The sequence below is a fragment of the Candoia aspera genome, chromosome 2 (assembly GCF_035149785.1).
Source record: "Candoia aspera isolate rCanAsp1 chromosome 2, rCanAsp1.hap2, whole genome shotgun sequence".
NCBI lineage: Eukaryota > Metazoa > Chordata > Lepidosauria > Squamata > Boidae > Candoia > Candoia aspera.
In genome coordinates this window covers 64,408,216-64,426,696 of record NC_086154.1, presented here as the reverse complement: position 1 = coordinate 64,426,696, position 18,481 = coordinate 64,408,216, and the positions used below count along the sequence as shown (strand labels likewise).

At 40.9% G+C, this 18,481-nt stretch overlaps 2 protein-coding genes and 1 long non-coding RNA gene across 4 annotated transcripts in view; 1 reads left to right on the top strand and 2 right to left on the bottom strand.

Moving 5' to 3' along the window:
• Positions 1-18,481, bottom strand: part of LOC134489402 (uncharacterized) — a 279,530-nt gene that overhangs the window by 4,224 nt on the left and 256,825 nt on the right. The gene's annotated exons all lie outside the window — the stretch shown is intronic.
• Positions 4,990-14,747, top strand: RMND5B (required for meiotic nuclear division 5 homolog B). 2 transcript variants are annotated; one of them, XM_063292058.1, is made up of 9 exons: positions 4,990-5,128; positions 8,694-8,839; positions 10,544-10,678; positions 11,446-11,546; positions 11,964-12,130; positions 12,948-13,113; positions 13,179-13,281; positions 13,385-13,539; positions 14,241-14,747. In XM_063292058.1, exons 1-9 carry the CDS (start codon positions 4,990-4,992, stop codon positions 14,302-14,304), a joined length of 1,176 nt encoding a protein of 391 aa, XP_063148128.1. In that variant the 3' UTR covers positions 14,305-14,747. The 2 variants fall into 2 exon arrangements, with proteins under 2 accessions (XP_063148128.1, XP_063148129.1); XM_063292059.1 differs by lacking the exon at positions 4,990-5,128 and adding an exon at positions 5,196-5,434.
• On the bottom strand, positions 15,781-18,480 carry NHP2 (NHP2 ribonucleoprotein). Its single transcript, XM_063292060.1, has 4 exons — positions 18,266-18,480; positions 18,085-18,154; positions 17,654-17,759; positions 15,781-16,406 (listed from the first exon to the last, which is right to left on the bottom strand). Exons 1-4 carry the CDS (start codon positions 18,420-18,422, stop codon positions 16,281-16,283), a joined length of 459 nt encoding a protein of 152 aa, XP_063148130.1. The 5' UTR covers positions 18,423-18,480; the 3' UTR covers positions 15,781-16,280.

Sequence of the window (18,481 nt, the reverse complement as noted above, 5' to 3'; positions counted from 1 at the left end):
GGTATTTCCCTCTTAGAGCTGCTGGATAAACCAGTTTCCTGAATTCCACAGGACTAGTTCATTCCCTCCAAGAAGCTGAAGCCCAGGCATCTGCCAAAGATATGAGGAAGGATGCAGTGCTATAGTTCTAATCTAAAAACACTTGGTGAGCTCAGAAACACTGACCCCTCTAGCCATCCAGATGTGACCCATGTTTCTCCCAGAGGATTATAAGAGCAGCTTTTCCTTCTTGGCTCTCTGCCCAAAAGGTACAGCTTATATCAAGCTGAACCAGGGAGTCTCAACCTTGTCTGATGTATTTCCTTTGTACATGTACTTCAGTTTTTTGTGCGTTTCATTTGTATTAGGGATTCTTAGGACTTACCAGCTTTACTACTTTATTTTCCAGCTCTGTAGCTGGGCTTTATGCAGCAGGTGTCTCTTTTATTTTGCTATATATATCCAGCAAAGATTTAGATTCTATGTATTTGTGACAAGCCAGGTTAGATTATGACAAACCTCTTGTCTCCAATTTCTTCAGTCATTTTTCCCCTCTTCATAATAGTAGTAGTAGTCCTAACGAAAGCACTAATATAGTCTGACAGAAGATTTACTTATGTCAGTTCTAATAATACCCAGGGACTGAAATAGCTAATTAAGTTCCAGTGTAATTCCATTGACAACTGGGATGTCAATGTCTTTTCTATGTAGACAAATTGCTGTACAGTTAACAACTGTTGCAGCGTCCCACAGTCATGTGATCACCATTTGTGACCTTCCCAGCTGGCTTCTGACAAGAAAATTAATGGGGAAGACAGCAGGAGTTTGCAAGTCGCAGTCATGTGATGTCTCACTTAACAACCACAGGTGATTCGCTTAACAACCACAACCAGAACTGCCTGAACTGCTGTCACTAAGCCAGGTGGTCATGTGATGTTTTGCTTAATGACCACTTTGCTGAGCAACAGAGTTGCCAGTCCCAATTAGGGTTGTAAAGTGTATACCTGTATAGGAATTTTTCTCAACAGTTCTACACAATTTTAAATGAAGGCACGTTAAAAAAAAAAAAGAAACACATTTATTGATGAGGGGAAAAGCTGACTGTTACATGAGAAAAACGTGTGTACTTTAATGATGATGCTAGGGAGAGTGGAGGGCAAAAGGAAGAGGGGCCGACCAAGGGCAAGGTGGATGTATGATATTCTAGAGGTGACGGACTCGTTCCTGGGGGAGCTGGGGGTGTTGACCGACAGGAAGCTCTGGCGTGGGCTGGTCCATGAAGTCACGAAGAGTCAGAAGCAACTAAACGAATAAACAACAACTTTAATGATACATATTTATCTTTTATATTGAATACCCAATTGATAACTATTCAGAAAACAACGATACGTTTTGTACAGGTTAAATTTACTACCTCATGTTTTCCAGAATGTAAAGCATTATTACATTCTTGAATTAATATTCTGGGAAAAGCATTAGTTTCCCTCCTGCTGCAATGTCCTCATCTCTCTTGGACTCCTGAGTTTTAAAGCCCCTACTTATTTCCAACTTTACAAGAAGCCTTTACATTCATAGAGATCAAGCTGTGGAGAAAATTATTCAACTGGGCACTGGGCATTCTATCGACAGTACTGTAGAATGAATTTCAAGACTGGAAAAACTATAAATTTATCATCATTAATGCGCAAAAACAAAACCAGATTTAATTGTCTCACGATCTGAATTTAGCCATGGATAGGAGATATTGGAGCTTCTCACCCCCACTTTCAAAATCCCTGAATGATATTTAGATAAAATTTTGAATTGATAAGTAGCTGTGGGGTTACTCTAGGGTTATACAACATATATTCTCTAGGCTGATACAATATTTATTCTCCATATCTGATGGACTACAATCGCACAATCCTTGCAATGAGCCACACTGACTAGGGTTGTTGGGATTCAAGGCCAAAGGCTGTCTGGTTTTCCATGCCTACTATGGTTTCTATTATGCCCAGTGAATTACCATCACTCTCTGAGATAAGAAACATGCTACAGTATAATACTGTGCTTCCGAAACACTCAAGCTGAGAATACTATTTATTTTAAAAGATAACTACGCTGCCTTTCAAAAGCAAGCTTTCCTAACACAACTCTTGCTTTGGATGAAAACATTTTAAAAATAACACCAATATTTATAACAATGAAAAACCTCCATTAAAACAAAATCAGATTAGCAAGCCACCAAAAATATATATTCAACTGTTTCTAAATTCCTTTTGTTAAATGGAATTAATATTTTCTTTTGTGTTCTGAGGATACATTTTAATTTTAAGTATTTCCATACACACACACATCTTTTCAATTACACAGTTCCCAGAATGAAATACAAACTAAAGAGCAGCAATAAAGGACAAATATAAAATGAAGCAGTAAATGCAGAAAACACCAGGATGTTTAGAGCATCAAGCAATTTAACAATAACCACTTATTCAAAGGCCAAGCATATAGATCCACAAGAGGGAAACTGACAATGTTAATAAGTAAGAAACCTTGTCTCAGGATACAGCTTTGTTAATTCTCAGTTGTTGAAAACTGCAGACAGGTGAATTGTCTGACATACACAGTCCTAGGCTATTAAGGCGATAAAGGTCAATACCAAACCTATAGTTTAAGTTGGAAATAGTTGGAAACTACTGTAATTCTTGCAGTAATTGGTCTAATGTGCTCTGTATTCATGACCTAATATAATAAATCAGCCACTATATTTTGAACAACTACTGTTTCTAAAATGACTTCAAGGCCACGCAATGTAAATATACTACAGCAATCAAGCTAAAATGTACTAGAGACAGGTAATTAAAATAGAAACATTTAAGGTTCACACAATCCAGTAATTTCCTAAGGCAAAGAATTAACAGTTGTATTCCAGAAAAAATGCAGAACAAAGTGACAATGATCTAAAGAATTTTCTACTCTTCATGTTGGTACAACACAATGCCACCATAAAATTGGCTCTCAGCACGGCCAATCCCTATTGCTGTTGCCTGCTAAACTGCATGGCCCAGATTTGCAACTATACCAATTGTTATATGTACGCCAATTGGTCTTTTCCTATAACTTTGCTATAATCTGTCTTCACATCTTTAGCCAGCAGGAGAACATCCCCCAACTGGAACAGAGCAGCGTTAAAGGGATTGTAATTCCCAATCTTGGAACAACCCTATGCTTTCCTAGGTTGGTTTATCTCCCAGATCCAGTTCGGGCAAATTCCAAGAAGGCCATCAGATTTTCCAGTGGCACACAATTGTCTCCAAAAATGTTTGAATTAATTGAACAGTTCCAGCATATTCAGACAGGAATGATTAAACACTCACAGGGAGGCGTCAGACCAAAAATAATTGTGAGCAGGGAGAGAGACCCTGATATAATGGTTAACCAAGTCCTATAGAATTGTATAACTAGATCCTGGGTAAACAATTATTTCAAGGAAAGTGAGAAATTGACACATAGAGAGAAAATGGCAAATAACAAATGCCCAGTTTGTCAACCTTCATGATTTTTCAGATGCTACATTGAGGAAAAATGTGAAAATGAGGAAAAATGTGAAAGCTGATTGTTCCCTGAAAACATTCTGGAATTATGCAAGTATAGAATTTATTGCATAAATATGGTCCACTTCTTCTCTGAATAAAATAATGAACCTGCCTCTTCTTTTTGTACCTAGGTAGAATAATAAAGAGAGATTGATTCCAAAATAGGGTGGAGGAATATGACCAGAATGAAAGGAACACAGGAAACATAGTGGTTAGAAAGAGGATAACTGCTGGGAGGGATAGTTGCAGTGAAGACTAATGACCAGAAGGGAGGAGTGCCTGTATCTTCAAACACATCTAAAACATACTTGCCTCCAAAACAGTGGATAGCACCCAAAGCACATAGTTGGTTGCACACATGACAGATAATATGAATTTAGTACCAGTATAATGGATGGCAGTGTTAATCTTACACAGTATGATATTTTGGTGGCATACTGTCAGATTGTGAAAAAAAACCTATTTTATTCCAGGACAGGAAGTGATGACACAAGACTTAAATGATGGGCTGGGGATAAGATAAGACCAGCAACAAAGGGAGAAGACTGGAGTTATTCAGGACATTGTGGTGGTGTTGATGCAAACTGCAAGTGGGAACAGGGCCTCTATCACCAGTGAGAGTGCTAAAGTTGAAAGGCTTGATCCATTTTAATTGATACCGTACCATGTCTAAGACATGTAGTTGCCACAGTCTATCAAACTTTTGCCTTGTGTGTTACTGAAATTTCATCCTATTGGTCTCTCACTCTACAAGTAGCTCCAACTCTCTACAAAATGGTTCACTCCAAACATATACGTCACTTACAATTTACCTAAGCCAAAAATGGTTTGTCCCAATCAGCTGTTGCATCCTACAGTTCATTCCAGACACACCCTTCCAAATAAGAATGGTTTGCTCCATTAGAGAACTTCAGCAATTAGGTCCAAATAGAACGGAACCAGAAGACAAGAAGGAAGCTAATTAATATTAATTATTCTATTTTCTCAGACTGAAGAAGACTGACGTCTCTTTCCACGGTTCTCAGGTTAGCTGTTTTTAAGGATCCTTTCCCCCCTCCTTTCCGAAAGTGGCTCCACCCAACCCTCATACCGAATAGTAGAGGAACCTTCCATTCAGCTCATGGAGGGTGTCTTTCTAACCTATCGCTTGTCTGCGATAGGAACCTCCAAGGATCCCACGGTGTCAATTTGTGGCGGCCGCATTCATACGGTGAGCCGTGACAATCCCATCCCCGAGCTATTCTCCCTACTCCTTAAACCAGGGGGTGGGTGCCTGGCTGGTTGGCCTCGTCTCGAGTCCTTCTCATCAGCGCTGCCGGCGCTCAACCGGCGAGGACCTCCGCCTCACCCCGGGCTCGCGCCTGAAAGGTCAGTGACTGTACTGACTGGAAGCTTTTCTCCTTCCGCTCCAGAGCGTGTCAGGCAGGCCGGGCTAATGGAGCGGTGCGCCTGCGTAGAGAGGGAGGTGGACAAAGTGCTGCAGAAGTTCCTGTGCTACGGCCAGCACTGTGAGCGAGGCCTGGAGGAGCTGCTGCGCTACGTCAGCCAGCTGAGGGAGGAGCTGGGCGCTGCAGGTACGGATGCCTCCGCCGGGAGGCAGGGCGGCGGGTTCGTCTTCCCTGAGTGGCGCGGAAGGGGAATGGGTTTGGAGTGTGGTCTGAGCTTTGTAAATAAGCCCCTTCGAGCTGGTCGTAAAAAGATAGGCTGACCCGGATCTACCTAGTCCTTGGATGGGAGACCACACGGAAACCCGACACCTGAAAGTCACACTGTAAAAGCATCCTGGAAGAAAACAGTGGAAAACCACCTCTACGATGTTGCAAGAAAAAAAGCACGAGATGACTATGAAATTGTTGGAAGTTGAGCTTCACTTGGAGATTGTATGTTATATGCTTATTGGGCTTGAATGATACATTTAATTACATTACTGAAGTATTTGACAACCTTCCTTAAGTTTAGCCTTGGTTAGATGTACAGGTTGTGAACCCAGCCCATCTAATTAGGTTATGAGTCAGTGTATTTGGGTGAACCCAGAAAATGGGTTAATTCAATAAACAAGTATGTTCTCTGAGTTTAGCCAAAACTGAGTTAGAACAAATGAATGATCCAATTATTGGCTGCTGCTGGTGATATACTTACTAATTGTTAATTGGTTTACATACAGTTTTTTTGGTTCACGTGACTTATGATGTAACTCCACATGTTGACTTTGCACAATGCGGTAAGCTGAATTGTCTAACATCTACATGAAGCTGCTGGGGAAGGTCATCTATTGGCACAGGTGCAGTGTCAATATGTAGATAATATTCAATTGTACATCTTTGCTCCTGCAGATCCAAGTGAGGCTATAGAGGCTCTGTCCCAGTGTTGGGAGGCTGCAGGGGTGTAGATGGGAAAGAAGATTCAGCTCTACCTTACCAAGACTGAGTGGCTGTGGGTTTTAAGCCCCACAGATCTCAGAACTAGAGAGAATTGATCCCAGTCTTGCCTTGCCTTGCTTGGATTCAGTGCACAATCTGGGGTCCTCTGGGACTCACAGATCCTGCTTGAAGAACAGGTGGCAGCTGTGGCCAGAGGTGCCTTTGAATAACTTTGGTGTGCAGTTTGTACCCACTTCTGGATTCTGGGGCCCTGCTCATGGTCACTCACACCTTAGTCACCTCCCATCTGGACGATTGCAATGTGCTGCCTTTAAACACCATCTAGAAGCTGCAATTGATCCAGTATGCAGTGGTGCAAGTAGTTACGGATATTTCTTGTTATGTCCATGTGACACCTCTACACCTCAAGTTGCGCTGGCTCCCAGTAGAGTTCCAGGTGCAATTCAACATGACATGGGACTGAGTTATTTGGGGAACTGTCAGCTCCCAAGGGTATCTGCCTGTCTCACTCTGACAGGGAGGGGCCACACTCCAGCCAGGTCCCTTCCTTGAAACAGTGCCATCTATTGGGACCCAGGAAGTGTGCCTTCCCAGTGGCAGTTCCTGATAGGTGGAGTGATTTTCCCTCAATGTACGGTTGGCCCTGATCCTGCAGGTCTTGAGGAAGACCTCTAAGGCTTGGCTCTTCCCCCGGGCCTTTGGGCTAGAATGAATAGAGTCCCCATTCTTAGGAGTTATAGTAGATTCAGTTGTGTTCACCTTTTACTGTTTATTTGGTTTTAATGATACATTTGTTGCACTGTTGGTTTGATTTTCCTTTTCTCTTTTGTAGGCCACCCAGAGTCCCGTTGTTTGAGATGGGCAGCCATATAAATGCTGTAAAGAGATGTCAAAAGGGCAGGATGGTAGAGGTGGCATCATGATGCAAACCCCATCCTTTTTGTACATGCACTCATGTTGCAAGTATATAAAAGGGGTGGGTTTGTATCATGACACCTCTTCTGCCATCTTGCCTTTTCTGACATACTGCTCTGTGCAGATGCAGCTCTCTTCAGCTTTAGATCTGAATAGTTATACATCCGTATAAACAGCTAAAGTCTCCTTCTCACCAAGCTTGACTCCTGGTGATTATATGTTGTTTTTCTGGCCACAGGGTTGAAGTGGTTTGCTGCAGTATTGACTTATTCCAAAATGTTTTTTCAACTTTGCTGTCTAGCCTATACTCCCAGGAGTTCCTGGTGGTCTCTGATCAGCAATTTCACATGACAGTCTTTGCTTATAGAAAAGGTGGGCAAACCTTTGGTGGCTGGGGAACATGGTGGGGTAACAGTGATGCAGACTAGCTAGGGCTATATTTCACAGATAGCTCCAGCCAGGATGTTTTGTTAGAGGTCAAGAGAGAACTTTTTATTTTCACCGTGTTTCACTACAGTGAGCCTACCTGAGGGCTTCCTATAGGTACTGTATTTTCCCCACTTCAAGTTGTGGAAGGTGGGGGTACACACAGCCTTGGGGCCTCAAGCTGGCTGCTTTAAAGCCTCCCTGATTTCTGATGTCAAGTTTCCTTCCAGAGGCAATAAAAGGGGATTATTAACAGGTGCTTGTACATACTCTGTTAGAGGTGGGGTGCAGAAAGTTTTTCAGGCTGTGGGCTATGCCACTCAAATTGGGTGAAGTCAGAACTAAACTACATTTGATCTAATTAACGTATAAGCTTAAGTAACATTACCTCTTCAAGGGTTTTTTTTCTAATTGCCTCTATCTGTTAAATTAAAAAGATACTCAAGGCAGTAACTTTTGTAGAAGTTCTGGGGGCCACACACAGTCTTGGGGCTTCATATTAGGCAGCCCTGCCTTGGAGAATAAACAGGTGGATGAGTTCCTGATCATGTAGTTGCTGTCTAAGTAGGCCTTTGGGACAGAATTGACATTTGGGTTTGTTGTAGAGATGTATTCTTAAATATCTGTTAGAGGAGTCACCACTGCTGCTAAACAGATATTTTAACAGTACATTAGGAGCTGTCTATGTATACAAGAAGCCTGCCATTCAAGACCTAAGAGGATAGAATCAGTATCTCAAATAGATTATAGAGCACTGGAGATGCGTTCAAATAATTTCTTGTGAAAACCTAAATCAAAACAAGTGGATTTCTGTCACTTTCTGCTCTGGGAAAATTGTAGGGAGCTTCTTAGTATCTGCTTTGCTCTATTACTTTGATATCTAACTGCATTTAAACCATATACACCCTTCATGTGTGAGCTTCCATGCAAGAAACAACAACTGCTTCACTTGCATTGCTCTCCTCTCTCTCTTAATTTCCACAACTTGTACAGTATCCCAAAGCTGAAAGCAGCTAGCATTATACTTACCTATTTTCTATAACTAATAGCAGTGTCCAAGAACTTCAACCTAACCCATGTCCTAATCACAGCAGAAGGATTGCTTTCTGAAGTTTCTGCTGGAATTTCTGAAAGAGCTCCTTTCCATGAGTTCAAATTCTGGATCCATAAAGTGTATGTTAAGGGGGAAGGATACCTGTGAACAGGAGCTGAGGAAATATTGAGCCTGAAAATATTAGTATTATATGGAACTGAATTAGTACCTAGTGGTGCTTTTCCCCAAATGTGAAATACCTGCAGGTGAGAATACCTTAAAATATCTTCAACCAGTTATATCAAATGAAAATTACAAGCAAGCACTGAGTAAGATCTTGAGCTGATATCTAAAACTAAAATGCCATTGCCTTTCCTATTATAGCCTTGCAGCGAGTACCTCTGTCTGCTACGCTCTCCCTCGTTATGTCCCAATGCTGTAAGAAGATCAAGGACACTGTTCAAAACTTAGCTTCAGATCACAAAGATATTCACAGCAGTATCTCCCGTGTGGGCAAAGCAATTGATAGAGTGAGTAGCTCCATTACCTTAGTTGGGGGGTTTGGACAAAGAAGGAAATTACTCTGGATTTTAAATTGAAAGCTATGGGAGTAGATGTTACCCCAATGATTATTTACTTTATGCTGTCCATTTTGGGAGGCTTGTGAACTAGTGAAATATGCATGTTCTATTATTTTGTGCTTTGATAACATAAACATATATTTGATGCAGTACAAGAAAGCCCTTGCTCTATTTTCTCAGCCTTCATAAACACTGTTTTCTTTATAATGCTGAAATCTAGAATATTGCATGAAAAATGGTCCAAGAAATATATGCAAGAAAACAGTTCTCCAAAATGTGATTACAGGTCCTCATGTAGTGACTCTCATTTAGCAACCATCTCATTTAGCAACCATTCACAGTTACAACAGTGATGAAAAAATAACTTTACAACCAATCCTTGCACTTATGACCTTTGCAGGTCTATAAAGCAAAGGAAGGCTGAAGTACAGGTAGTCCTTGACTTGTGACCACAATGGGCCTGGAACTTTGGTCGCTGAGCAATGCAGTCATTAAGTGAGGCATCACATGACTGTGCCTGTTTTTTTTACTTTTTGACATGGTCATTAAGTGAATCATGTGGTTGTTAAGCAAATTCAGCTTTCCCCATTGGTTTTGCTTGTTGGAAGCTGGCTGGGAAAATCGCAAATGGCAATCTCATGATCCCGGGATGCTGCAAAAATCTAGGAGTTTCTAGTTCACAGACCCCACCTCTTATTCCTCTGCTTAATGCCATTGTAAATACATGCCAGTTGCCAAGTGCCCAAATTTTGATCACATGCCTGTGGGGACGCTGTGACGGTCGTTAAGTGGAAGGACCAGTCGCAAGTCACTTTTTTCAGTGCCATTGTAACTTTGAACGGTCGCTAAACGAATGGTTGTAAGCTGAGGACTGCATGTAAGATCATAAGCACAATTGCAGTTTCACTAGCAACCACTTTGCTTAATGATTGAGTTGCTGGTCCCAACTGTGGTCGCTACACAAGGACTACCTGTATTATATAAAGTAAATGTGTACATCTGTTATATGTCAAAGAATTGTGAAGTGTGTGCTTCTCTTCACAGAAATTGTTTAATAAGGAAGGAATTTGGTTGTGAGGCATCATTGGGAGTAAAAATATTAAGGGCATTAAGCAGAGGAATATGAGGTGGGGTCTGTGAACGAGAAACTCCTAGAATTTTGCACAGTAGAGAGGTGTGTTCAACTTTTCATGCTGAACATGGCTAAAGTATACTGAGACAGAGCGAGCTTCAGTCTCATGTGAGGACTACCTAGTTTTTCATTATAGATGGTATGACATCCTTCCTTAAATTGCCAGAATAATTTGCCTTATTTAAGCATGCAAAAGTGGCATAGAGTTACTTTGCTTCCTTTCTTAAATACAGATTGAAGGATCACCTGACTCTCCTCTTTCATTTTTTAAATACTGAATTATTAGGAACATTTAACTGAGAAAAATGTGTTGCATCAGCAATATAGCCTAGCATTTATGCTACTAGGCAGTATAATATACAGTACCTATGATCTGACTATGCTGCTTTATTTATATTTGCAGCTGATTCTGCATTCAGTGCTAATGAAAAATAGGCCCTTGTTTGGAATCTGGAATATTAGTTGATGGAAGGATTTCCCTTAGTACTTGTGTGAACAGTTAACTAATTTTTTTATTCCAGAATTTTGATGCTGACTTGTGTGGCATTGTCCCCGCTTTGGTCTGGGAATCCCAAGAGAAACAGATCCTGGTATTGGCAATTATAGAGCACCTCTATCAACAGGGAATGCTGGGAGTGGCTGAAGAACTGTGTCAGGTATTAGCCTTTTCAGAGGCAGAAATCTTCGCATGGTATACAGGTAATCCTCACTTACCAGCTGCAATTGGGACCAGGAACTCTGTCACTAAGTGACACAGTCGTAAAGTGAAATGTCATGTGACTGCGCTTGATTTAACGGCCTCAATTCCAGCTGTGGTCATTAAGCAAAGCACTGTGGGTCATTAAGCGCGATGTCACATGACTGCGATTTGCAACTTCCTACTGGCCCCCATTGACTTTGCTTGTCGGAAGCCAGCTGTGAAGATTGCAAATGGTGACTGGATGACCCTGGGACACTGCAACCATTGTAAATGTGCACTGGTTGCCAAGCCCCCGAATAGTCATCGTGTGACCATGGGGACACTGTGACGGCTGCAACTTTGAGGACCGGTCATAAGTCTCCTTGTTCAGCACTGTCGTAACTTTGAACAGTCACTGAATGAATGGTTGGTAAGCGAGGACTACCTATATAGTACTTAATGGTTGTAGCCCTACACTGTGTTATGCTTTCTGGCTTATGCTTCAGGTTGGCTGTGCAATTCTGCCTGTCAGAAACATTATTTCTTGCCTACAGTACCAGGAGAAGCCACCTGACCCTGTTAGTTTCTTCTGTTGTGCACCTTGTTTGTCCAGCCTGAAATGGATGGATAATCTTTACTTGACTCTCTATCTGCGGGTAGTTCCATTTCTTGCCTGCTCCTTTATTTTCAGGAGAGGGCAAGGCAAATCTGTTTCTCAATCAACTTCTGGTTTTTCCTTTGCAGGAATCAACTGTGAATGTGGATGTAGACTTCAAAAAGCCATTCCTGGAACTGAACAGCATTCTGGAAGCTCTGCACAAACAAGACCTGGGACCTGCTCTGAGGTAAGACTGTAGAACAGTGCACTATTTTCCTTTTGGGGATCCTGTTTCCTCTCTTCCTGTACTTCCTAATCAGATTATTTTACTTTACTTCCTACTCCAATGGTCCTGTGGCATGATCATGTTCCTCATGAGGCACCAAGCCTATCTCTTCAAGAAGCTGCAACAGTCTTTCGATTTAGCCAAGCCCTGAAGCTGTGCTTGCTTTGTTTCTCATCTGTGAAATCTAGCACATTTCTCTAAACTGCTATGAGTTTTCACTCAACAACTAGCTGCCACCATTCATAACCTCCTGTAGCCAAACTGTTCGTAAGTATGTCATTGGGATTGGAACACTGCCATGTCTCTCTTGTATGGTAATTGCTCCGAGGGCAGCTCCTTTATAGACTCTGGTGCTGAGGAATATTGTACCTTGCCCAGCTGGGCAGTCTTCCACAGGCAACAGCTGGCCGATCTGAACAGCACTCTGGAGTTTCAGCTGCATCGGCTACATTTCATCAGGCTTCTTTCTGGCGGTCCAGGCAAGGAGTTAGAGGCCCTGAGCTACGCGCGTCACTTCCAGCCCTTTGCCCACCTACACCAGCAAGGTGAGGCTGTTTCCAAAAACCTTGTGCGCCACTTGTTCCTTGGATCTGCTTTCCTGGCATGAATTGGTACTTCTTTCCTAGGTCTGTTGGGCTTATGCTCTGCTCAGGGTCCTTAACATAAATAATATAACCATCATATTAGGATTGCTTTTGGTAATGTTTCCTTATAGTTACCAGGACTGGTGGCTTCGATTTTTGAGTTTGTTGCTTCAAATAACGCTGTTAAAGCTAAAGAATGTTGAAGTCTCATTTTTTTCCCCTTTTCTTTCCAACCCAGTGGGATATTGGAAAGAGATTATGTGAAGGGACTCTGCCTGTTCATCTTTCAGCAGGATAACTCTCTGAAAAGTGAAAAAGACAGGACCAAATTTGGTATGGTGGGAAAAGCTGGCACAAGAAAGATCTAGCTTGAAAATGGCCTGATCCAGCTTGGGCCTTTGAAGAAAAGCATTCCAGAAAACTTCCCCCTCCCCCTGATGCGTCCATGTGGGAGGAGCAGCTGGACAGCCCTGTGGAATGCTACCAGCTGTTCCATTCTTAAGCCTCTCCCCCCTCCCTCCTGGTGATGTGACCAAGTGCAGCTGGTATGAAGGGGCAGAAAAAAATTCCAGAAACCATGCTGTGTGTGCTTCCTCTAGCCAGTCTTAGTACAGGAGGCCTTGGTGAATTCCTTGATTGAAAACAAAGGAATGGTCTCTTCAGCCTGTTCATTTTTGTGTTGTCACTGGTTTCTTACAATTCATTCTGAAATAGGCCTGTGTGGTCTTAAGTGAAAATTTGTTCACTGAAATGGCACTTCCTGTATCTTGCTAAACAGAGATCCAAGTGATGATGGGCAGTCTGGTGTATCTACGCTTAGGTCTTCAGAACTCCCCATATAGCCATCTCCTGGATGAAAGTCATTGGATAGAGATTTGTGAGGCTTTCACTCACGATGCATGTGCCTTACTGGGTCTCTCAGTGGAGTCACCTCTAAGCGTCAGGTAAAGCTTCCTACAGGTGGGACTGGGGGCAGTACTGGGCGGCGCTGAGCGTTCTGTCTCTTCAGCTTTGCTGCAGGGTGTGTAGCATTGCCAGCACTGATGAACATCAAGGCTGTGATTGAGCAGAGACAGTGCACAGGTGTCTGGAGCCACAGAGATGAGCTGCCTGTGAGTTACTTACCCATTCTGGACAAGGAGCTATAGGGTGGGTTTGGTGAAAAAAATAATTAGGACAGCTAGTAGCTAAAGTTAACTTTTCTTCGCTTAACAGATTGAAGTTGAGCTAGGGATGAAATGCTGGTATCATTCAGTCTTTGCATGTCCCATCCTGCGCCAACAGACCACAGATTCCAATCCACCTATCAAGTTGATTTGTGGACATGTTATTTCTCGAGATGCCCTCAACAAACTTATCAACGGAGGGAAGTGAGTGATTTTCTTCAAATCTTGCTATCTCAATGAAAGTTATAGGGTTAGTGGGTGATAAATAATTGCCTGAACTATTTCCATTCTCTATTACAGGTAGATTGTGTGTTTTATTCATCCCATACTTATACATGCAATACCATCTAGACTTAGGAAAACCTTTCTTCCCAAGCAAATTACTCACTTTCATTTCATTACTATACACTAAGTATGCTGGCTGGGGAATTCTGGGAGCTGAAGTTCACACAAAGGTGCTGAGATTGAGAAACACTGCTCTAGATTTTCTAAAATAGGGATATTAACTGGCATTACTGGAACCAAATCCAGATTTTTTTTCATTAATATGGAGTCAAAAATAGAAACAGAATTGGTGAATATTGTCAAGATTTCTATCCTGCTTTTCCTTCAGGAACTCAAGACAGCATTCATAGCGCTCCCATTTTTCATAACAAACTTATAAGGTAAATTGGGCTGAGAGTGAGTGGCCCAAAGTCAGCCAGCAAGCTTCTGTGACAGAGGATAGACTTGACCTGCGTCTCCCTGGTGCCAGTCCAATTGCTACATCACACTTTCATATAAGAGGACTTGTTGCAAGTTTCCCAGGAGTGCGGGGCAAATCGTCTTCATATTTGTTATAAAAGTAGCTCCTGATAAAGATTCCAAAGCCCTGATTTGATTATTTTTTTTGTTGCATTCTGCAGATTGAAGTGTCCATATTGCCCCATGGAACAAAACCCAGCTGATGGAAAACGCCTCATTTTTTGATAATGGCAAGACTTGTTATGAAATAGGCTCTTCAGATACAGCAGTTGTGTGCAAGCAGAATTCAGTCATGTCCTGCTTAATATAACAGCTGTCTAGTGTGGTGGACCAGGCAAGAACTTTCCAGGATGAGGCCATGCAGTACTCTATACACACACTCCTTTCTCGGTCTGTCTGAGGCTTCATCCTGGGAGCTTCAACAGGCACTGCTCCTGTTGAAGAGTTTACCCTCTCCCTATTCACAGTTCTGTTTCTTGTTGGATTATACCACAAGCACTCTACATGGAACTGCTATCCCTACTTTTAATGCTTACAGATTACAGAGTTCTTGAAAACAGAAATATATTTCAGAAAAATGCAATATACCTGAGGTAAGGAAAAGCATGTGTAGAACCCAGCTTACTCCTGTTCTGAAGAAAACTTTAAAGGAAATTGGAAAGGAAATAGGACAATTGTAGGCTTTCCAGTATTTCTTAAGATTTTGTTTAAGTCAGCCTCCATATACAATATAATTCTTCAGAGAATAAGAGGAGTAATTATAAAACCGAATGCTTCCTTAGAGAGGAAAACATCTGAATATGAATACATAATGACCTACTTTTGTAAGCAGAGAAAAAAACACCAAGGTCATCATTATAAGCACTATGCTCGTACAGGATGATATACCAACAGTAATATTAATATATAGGTCTGAGGACTAATTCTCTTCCTTATATAAACAATCCATAGTGTCAGAGCATGTGCTATTTAAATATGGTAACATTTATTAAAACCTGTATAGGTAATGGACAACAGTTTGGTGCTAAACAGCCACTAATAAAATGGTGCATTTTGTATATTTAAAAGGGATCTTAAATCTGCTTTAGAGATGCTAATATCACATCTTTAGGCCCAAATTATCCTAATGTCTGGGATTGGTATTCTCATGAACTAATCTTAAAGATTTCCTCAAAGAAAGAAATTACAGCTTGTTAGAAATAATTTGGGAGAGTGACAGCATTATTGTAACTTGGAGGCCTTAAGTAAAAACTAGTGCCTACAACTTGCACTTTACAAAATATAAGTTAGAAACTGGGGCGACATGGTCAGTACAGGCCTGACCTGTACTGACCCGGAGGAAGGATAATTGAGAAATCAATTGCTGCTATAGCCTTTAAGAGTAGTCAGAGGCTTTATCTTGCTGCATGTGTTCTCAATTCTGTCCAATCTTGTATGTATCAGATGTCTAAAGGAGACAGCAGGTGACATAGAAACAAATTTAAATAAATTCCTTTTCCTTTACTGTGCATGTTGCCATATGATGCAATATCTACAAAACTGTATTCAAACTTTCAGAGTAAGACTAATTTGTATAAAGCATCTTAGCCTAGCTGGCCTGGGGCTGTTTTCTGAGAATGCTTCATATCTGCTTCTGCAATACAGTATGACCTAGTTAATAAGGGCTGAAGTAACAGTGCCATACAATAAAGAAGCTATAGATGACATTTGATTTTAAATTTTCAATAGCATTTGTGTGTGCATAAGACAGCATGCAATCAGGCAAGAAAAGTCCTCTACCCCAAGCAGAGAGGGAACACAACTTGAAAAGATACTTCTGAGTAAGCAAGAAAGATCTTGTGAAATTTAAGACTATAGTATATTGAATTGGATAAAGCTAATACTGTATATCTACAAATCTTTTAATTTTAATGGCCCCTCCAAACTTCTTTTACAGCTGAACATGTAGCAGCATTTTAACACAAAATTTCACTGCAAGAATTGCCACTAAAACTCTTCAAAAACATAATTAAAGCACAGCTGCCACAGTTCCTGGGCTCTCAATAGGTCACTTGATATATTCCTCACCTCACCAACCAAGGCCAACTGTCATACACAACTGGCATGAAACTGATGTTTAACCACATAAAACCTATAGGAAGAACCCAGTTATATCATATCATATATACTGGAATCTTAACAATATATGTCACCGATGTTCTTCACAAAGGGAGGGGAAGAGCCTCCACTTCCTCCAAGCACTCAGTGTAAGCTTCCTGATATTCCTCATGAGCCTTTATCATGATAACGCAGGTTGGGCGTTTTGAGCCTGCTGCTGCTCCCAAATCCTGAAAGCAAAAGAGGAAACAGGATTCAGTTCCCTGCAATACACATAGACGTCTCCCTTTTTCATAGCAGACCATTCACACATATTTCAAGACAGAAACTAAAGAGATCCATTATTTTAGAAATTTGATTTAAGCCCTGTCAGGGAGACGATCTACCTATTACAAAGGTTAATTCGGCAACTGCACTGCAAGCATCTTAAGAAGTGGAAGCCAAATTTCAGTAACAACTTGGGAATAACATTTCACAAAGGCTCACTTAATACTTCAGAATTCAAACTCTTGATGTGAGGCAAAATGATCTTGCTAAGGTATTAAAATTTACCATAAATAATTTAAAGGAAAGAAATATTACGGATTCCTACAGCTTTGTATGACCATCCATATTTACAAACCTTATACAAAAAATAAAAACAAAACAAAGCAGCTTTAAAATTTGACATGGCACCCGCAGAGACAAAATACATGGGAAACACTGGCACTAAATTCTTAAATTACCACTTCCCTGTAGTTTCAACTTCTGAGCTCATGCTAGGAAAGAATTCTCAGGGACTTCAATATTAACTGGCCTCTCAAACACCAAGGTATTAACAAATATATGGTACTGAAGTCTTTAAACATAAGTGTACCACACTTACACTTTATTGCTCTTTTATTAAAATTTATACATTAGTATCTTATTCAACAGTGGCACATCATTTCACTGAAACTACTTTTTGTATTGTTAGGACCTATTGCCTGAATATGTAATATTTACTCATTGGCTTGATTCAAACAATGTACTAAGCTACAATTTAATCTTATGGTTTAAGACAGTCTGTTGTACAAATGTAGCCATCATATGTTATTCAGCAAGCCATCTATAAAACAAATCTAGCTTAGTATGATAGGAGTCCCAATTTCTGAATGCTAATATGTTGCTGTACTCTGTTCCTGTTATATATTTAAATCACTTAACTGAAAATATACAAAATTGCACAGTATAAATCTGCTCATAAACAGCATTACTGGGGCATTTAGTAATCAATGACATATCCAAGTAATGAAATTTAAAGAATAGAAATAAGTAGCAGTTTTTGAGAAAAACTAAGTATCTGTATCTAAGTATCTGAGACTTAGTTTCTGTTTATATAAGAAAATAAAATTATGTGAGACAAAATTCTATTGAATCCTTCTGTCCCATGTCATACATTCATTCCTTTCTCAAGGACCACAAGGAAGAAAATCTCTTTCCTCTAACCAATTATTACCGTTTTAGATGGAATATAGACATAGGGAAGATTCCTGTCTTCACACATGATGGGGATATGGCAATAAACATCAATAGGCAATGTGTCTCCTGCAAGAACTGTGATTCTATGAGAAACAAGACAAAGTAATTTTAGCATATGGTTAGAAATTAAGGACCAGTAAAACAAATTTCAAAACAAAGGAAAATCTCAAATAAGTTGCTTATCACAACTGATCACAGAAAAGTATGTATCTAATTTTCCTTAGAATGGAACTACATTAGTTTCTGTGAACAATATATAGAAAAAGCTAAGTTAAGCATTTATATTTTCAAGGACTTCAAAAGGTTTGCATAGACCAAAATACACTATAGCAGTTACTTTAAGCGGATATTTGGAGATTACCCCCACAAAAAGTAGATTCCATCGCCCGGAGCATCACAGGCTCTTACCCTTTTTCGCCTTTGTTGATGAATTTCTGGACCTCTTTCACCCCTCGCCGGATCTGTTTAAGCTTCGATGCTGTAAAATAAACATGGGAGCTTTCAGGAAGATTCCCCAAGAGACAGTAAAGCCTCGAAGCAGCGTCCATCCCAGCCACCCAGGAAGGGCTCTCCCACCAATCGCACACACCCTTTTTGATGCACTTGTAGAGTTTGCGTGTGAGCTTCCGGGAGGCTAGCGGCCGCGCAATAGCATTTACGTTTTCGACCAGCTCGTGGTACGACCGTTCCGGGGTTGCCTCGGTCTCCGGCGCTTCCCCTGATTCCTGGTGCTTGACTCGACCCATTCCCGCTATTCTAGAAACGAAGACCCACGTGCCGCTTCTTTCCTCTGCTACTCTATTTC